At 65.1% G+C, this 5,938-nt stretch overlaps 1 protein-coding gene across 2 annotated transcripts in view; it reads right to left on the bottom strand.

Moving 5' to 3' along the window:
* Nucleotides 1-5,938, bottom strand: part of LOC102473925 (TNF receptor-associated factor 2) — a 30,003-nt gene that overhangs the window by 20,905 nt on the left and 3,160 nt on the right. For both annotated transcript variants that reach the window (XM_014582048.2, XM_006163327.2), the window contains exons 4-5: nucleotides 1,821-1,982; nucleotides 1,330-1,404 (exon numbers count right to left, since the gene is read on the bottom strand). In XM_014582048.2, coding sequence (XP_014437534.1) covers nucleotides 1,330-1,404; nucleotides 1,821-1,982 — 237 coding nt within the window. The remainder of the gene's footprint in view (nucleotides 1-1,329; nucleotides 1,405-1,820; nucleotides 1,983-5,938) is intronic.

Here is a 5,938-nt window from a genome sequence, read left to right on the forward strand (position 1 = left end):
CCCCGCCCCGCCCGCCCGCAGGCAAACACGCTGAGCACAGAAGGGCACGTGCCCCCACGGGCGTAGGCCGAGGACCCGGTACAGAGCGGCAAGGGCCTGAGCACAGCACAGGGACCGAGAGCCGGCCTACCGCGCCCCTCCTGGCCACAACCGGGCTCCAAGGTGCACTTGACAGGTATGTCCCTGCCCCGCCCACCCCTTCTCTGCAGGTCACTTGGCGCCAGGCGACCACCCTGAGGGTGCGTGAGGGGGCACCCTGCAGGGTAGTGCGCACACACTCGCCTGGAGTGTTTCTCACGCTGCTGGGTCTGGGGCTTGAACCAAACGGTCAGCCACAAAGAATCCAGCTTCCTTAACCACCAGGCCACGGAGCTGACCCCAATTATTTCCTTTTTTTTTTTTAAATATACTTATTTATTCAATCATTTATTTTAATTTAACCACAGAAAGACACAAAGACAAAGAGAAAGCAAGCCACCAGGTCCAGGACTTGAACCACGGTTGGCCATGTGGGACTGTCCAGTGCCTTAACCACCACACCACCTGCTGATCCCCCAATTGTTTTTCCTTTGTTTTTTTTTTTTTTTGGGCTATAGGGACACTCGCCTGGCTATAGGGCGCGTGCGCTCACAGAAAGACAGAAAGCGAGAAATCACCCCCTCCAGAGGGATGGCCACACCGCAATCCCTTCTCCTCCATTCTCCTCTCGGGATCTCGGGCACATGCACATGGCGTGAGTTTAAGCCACCAGGTCTGGAACACGAGCTGCGGTTGGCTTCATGGGAGTCCCGCGACATAGCCATTATGCTAAATGCCGGTCCCCCCAAGACTACTCTTTAAAGAAAAACAATTTGGGGGGACTGGAGGGACATGGCGCGGGCATCCCGACCTCTGGGAGGTGGGCTCTTGGCCACGGCCGCCTCACAACACCCCTCGGCACGGAGCCGACCTCACCGTGAGCTGCCAGAGGACAAGTGCCTCCAGAGGGGCGTGTGGGGCTGCTCGAGGAAGCACTCGGCCACTCGGGGTGGCCAGCCCAGGGGAAGTGGGAGCAGCAACGCCAGCCCCAACCCCATAACCAGTCAGACGGACACACAGCTGAGGGTCTGCCCCGAGCCCTTGTGCTGCCACCCAGGCAGGACATGCCCCCGTGCCCTTCTCAGGAGCGGCTGAGGGAGGACACAGTGCTGTGCTGGTTAACCCGAGCACGGCTGGGAACACCGAGGACTGGCAGGCTGAGCACGTGGCAGCTCCCCACCCTGACCCAGGAAGGCTTGGCATGTGTGTCCCCAGCAGGGGCGCCAGGCCGGGGCAGGAGGGGCCACTCACCGTCTCCCGCAGGATATCCCTCTGGCCGCAGCTGTCACAGGACAGGGGGAACTTGGGACAGACGTCATGGTGCACCTTAGAGAGACGAGGGCAGGGGTGAGGCGAGGCTGCCCACGCCCAACCCACAGGAGCAGGGCTGGCTCCACCCGGGAACCCCAGTTAGGAGAGGAGGCAGCCGCCTGGAGGGCCTGGGAAGGGAGCCACAGGCCCAGCTGAGGCTCACAGGCCTCCTGGGGCAGGGCCCCACGCTGAACGCCGGCATCAGGCACATGCGACAGCCTGCGGGGGCCCTGCCCACACCCAGGGCTCCGTCAGCATGACACAGGGGACTCCCCCCGCAGGGTGGCCCCTGCACCCACCGCCCAGTCGGCCTCGTTCAGTGATAGGCTGGGGACCAACGGCCTGAGTACGCCCGGACTCTGAACTAAAAGCCTTGACCCCGCGCTCAAGCCCAGCGCCCCAAGAACCCGCCAGGCCCTCCGGCCAGTGACCTTCAGGGCGGCCCCGCAGCAGGGGGCCTGGCAGTGGGGGCAGCTCCGGCTCCGCTCCGGGCACTCCTGCTCCGTGTGCCGCTCCCTCTCGCTGAGGCGCACCAGGCCTTCACACGCGGGGCACTCGGTCAGCGCAAAAGGGCAGTGTCCTTCGTGGCAGCTCTGGCAACAGAAGGAGGTGTCACGGGCGCCCACGGGCCTGGGGCTCGGAGGCCGAGTGCTTGGTCCCCTACCAGCTACTGCAGGCTGAGCAGCCCGTGCCCTCTCCATGAGGACCAGACGCTGGTGGGGTCCGGCCGGCTCGAGCTCTCACAGGACCCACTCCTGACCACCAGGCGGCCGTGGAACACAGTGGGCCCCACGCAGTGAGCAGGGAGCCAGGGTGGTGGGGGCACGATGGCGCCAGGGCAAGGTGATGCAGACCAAGGGCTGGACGAGGCGGGGCTGGCAGGTGCCCCCGGAAGGGTGGGGCGGGGTAGGGGTGTGTGCTGCCCCTCGCCATGCCCTGGTCAGCAGCTGGACCCCTTGGCCCCTGCTGTACAGCGCAGAGCCTCGCGGAACACCCAGGACCAACCCCTGCAAGGACGGGGCAGGGGCGGGCAGGACAAGCCCTGCAGGGGGAGGTGGGCACCAGGAGGGGGCGGGCACCAGAGGGAGGTGGGCACCAGGAGGGGGCCAACCGCGGGGAAACTGAGAGGCTGAAGGGACCGGCCGTGGGGTGAGCCTGCGCGGCTCAGGGCAGAGGCCTAGGACCCAGGCCTCCCAGCCAAGTCATGGGCAAGGGGAGCCCAGCTCCACAGTGGCCAGAGTGGTGCATGGCACAGCCTGGCAGGTCCCTGAGAAAGGGAGTGGTCGCTGGAGGAGCCTGGAGGTGGAGGGGAACGCTTTCATTTTTTCTTTCAGCTTTCCTAACAGAGTAGGTGTGCTCGCTGGGGTAGGGAGAGAAAGCACCCCTAGGGGACGGCCAAGCCGCAGTCCTGTCTCCTCCAATTTCGGCTCTGGGGCACGCCTGTACACAAGCCAGCGTCTCTTCAGCTGCCGGGTCTGGGCCTCAAACCATGCAGTCAGCCACGTGGGGTCCAGTGCCTTACCCACCTCATTACCAGATGGGCTCCGGTCAAGGCATCTGAAACCGAAGGCAGGCACAAGAGGTCCTGCTCGACCCCCTTCCAGCACACGGAGCGACACGGCAAGCACACTGCTCGCAGTGAGGCCGGAGCCACCAGCCAGCCCTGGGCCCCTCCGTCCTCCCAAACTGGCACTACCTCCACCGGACACTAAGCACGGCTCCCGCCCCCTTCCTGCTTCCTGTCCCCAGAGGCCTGCCCACCCTGGGGCCTCCCAGCATGGAGCTGGCAGTCCTGATGCCCACCTGCCGTCTCTCCTCTGCGGGGCATTGGGATCTGAAATGTGAGGGCCGGAGACGGCCACACACCAAGAACGACCAGACACGGGCGCCAACAGGGGACATGCCGTGGACCGCCGAGGCAGAGGGGCTGGCACTGTTGACAACGTGGGAGCCCTTTCCAGTCTGGGAGGTGGGCAAGGTCTGAGGCGAGAACTCGCCACCTGTGAGGTGGCCCCTCTCCTGGGACACGCAGGGCGATGACGACCACGAGGGATAGGTGGCAGAAGGGCTGGGTCCTCGAGGGCGCACACCTGCACGCTCTCAGAGCCTGCCGCCTCTAGGAGTGAGTGGGGTCAGTAGGGGACAGCACAGTGACCATGGACACTTCGGAGGTGGCTCCAAGCATCCTAGCGCAGACCCTCCCATCAGCCCAACCCCACACCTGGGCCCATGGGGATATGAAATCCCCAGAGAACAGGAGGAAAGGGACTGTCCCCTTGGGGGGGCGCTCTCACTTGCTCTCCCCAAACCCAGAAAGCGCTGAAGCCCAGGCAGCACCCAGGCCAGCCGAGCAGCAGGACCTCCATGCTGCCTGCCTGTGGCCAGCTCTGCCTCAGTGCTCTGTGCTCAGGGCCGGTGGCCTGCGCTGGCATCTGTCCTCTCTGGAGGTCTCCTGGCTCCCTGCCCTCCCAGCACCCTGAGTGCACAGCAGCCTTCGCCACAGACCTGGCGAGAGCCCAGGAATGAGCTGGGCTTTTTCAGGAGAGCCTCGGGCAGAGGAGGGCGCCTGGAAGGCTGAGCGTGACTCCCCATGCCTGGCACTCAGCTGCGAACAGGGCCGCGCCAGCCTGGGCACCATGTCGGGATGCCCCGGGGGCACCCTGGGGACCACAAGGGGGGCTGCCTGAAGACCTGCCCCAACCCCACCTGTGACGTCCAGAGCCAGTCACGGCTTTATCAATAAAAGCAAAGGCTACCTCCTAGCTGTCCCCACAGTGCCCGCCCCTTCCACGTGACCAAACCCAACTCCTGCTGGGGACTTTCCGGAGCTCTCAGAGGATGCAGCCAGGGACTTTCCACCCTGCGTGCCTGTGGGGCTGCGTGGCACCGGGCCCGGCCGGCTCAGCCCCTGGCCCTCAGCCGGAGGCTGCTCGGTGCAGGCCTGGAGGTGGCCCAGCCCCTGGGGAACAGGAGCTGGAGCAGAGCTGGGGACTGCCCCACCCCAAGCACTGCCCAGCACCCCAGGAGACACCTGGTCCTGACCGATGTGGGCACCGCAGACAGCACCAGCAGTAAGGGCCCTGTGGGCTGGCCGAGCTGGGCACTGTGGCCCACCGGAGCAGGCGCGAGGCAGGACTCCCGGGAGGCGGCCGTCCAGGTGGGGCCCCTCTGCCCACGGAGGCGGCCGTCCAGGTGGGGCCCCATGCGAGAGGAGGCCACCTCTTGCTCCCCTGCACGGCAGACCTGCCCTTGGGAAGGAACCCAGGCCTGACTCCAGACCCAACAGGAGGCTGTGCAGGGGGCCTCGGGTCCCCACAGCTCTGGGCAGGGCCCCCGTGATCGCAGAGTTCCGCACATGCCTCCCGCCCAGCCTCGCCCACCTGGGGCAGGACAGGGCGCCATCAAGGAGGCCCCATGCTGTGACCAACGCACGCCCACAACCTCACGCTGTGAGAAAGCACATGTGAGGTTTTTCTTTGTGGATTTGCTGAAAGGCTCATGTGCTCACACGGGGAGGTACAGAGGCAGACCAATGGAGAGGGGGAAGCCACCCTCCAGGGGAACGGCCATGCTGCGGCCCCTCCTCCACTCTCCCCCTGGGATCAGGCATCATGCACACGCATTCGGCATGATTTTCAAGCCGCTGGGTCCAGGACTCAAACTGCACGGCCGGCTGTGCGGGAGCGGTGCCGTAGTCCCAGGCCGCCTGCTGGCCCCACCGAGTGCTCTCTAAGAGCTCAGCTCATGGTGCTGAGCGCCGCCTCCCGAGAGGGCTGCCATCCACCTCAGAACTTCTCTTCCCAAACCGAAACCGCCCCCATTAGACACTTCCCGCCCCAGCCCCCACCCTGCCACTCCTGGCTCTGGACTCACCGCTCTGGGCACCTCACACACGTGGGGCCCTGCGGCCTGGCCATCCGCACCTTCCCCAGCCCGTGCTCAGGGCCCGCCCGGCACAGCAGGTGCCACCACAGGGAAGGCCCGCCCGTCCTCCACCATCGTGAACACTCAGGCTGCTCCCGCTGCTCGTTGGGAACGAGGCTGCGGCTCTGACCCTCATGCAGGGATCTCTGTCTGAGATGCAATTTCTTTTTTTTGGGGGGGAGGTTTTTGCTATAGGGCACGTCCACTCACCAGAAAGACAGAGACAGATAGACAGAAAGCGAGAAATCACCCCCCAGGGGGGATGGCCACGCCGCAATCCCTTTTCCTCCATTCTCCTCTCGGGATCTTGGGCACGCACGCACACGCGCCCAGCGTGAGTTTAAGCCACCGGGTCTGCGACTCGAACCACGGTCAACTACGTGGGAGTCCAGAGACATAGCCATTACGCTAACTGCTGGTACTGAGGTGCAATTTCGAAAGGGCACTCACTGGTAGCTGGAGGCGGCCTGGACAGGCTCCGTCCCCCGGCCTTCCCACTTGGGGCTTCGGTGTCAGAGGCCTAACAGATGGGGGCTGTAAAGACCGTCCTGAAACCGCAGGTGCTGACGCCTGGCAGACAGCCGCAGAAGTCGGCACCAGCTGCTGCCCGGGCGCCCCGCCTTTC

This window comes from Tupaia chinensis, unplaced genomic scaffold, assembly GCF_000334495.1.
Source record: "Tupaia chinensis unplaced genomic scaffold, TupChi_1.0 Scaffold142100_1, whole genome shotgun sequence".
Lineage (NCBI taxonomy): Eukaryota > Metazoa > Chordata > Mammalia > Scandentia > Tupaiidae > Tupaia > Tupaia belangeri.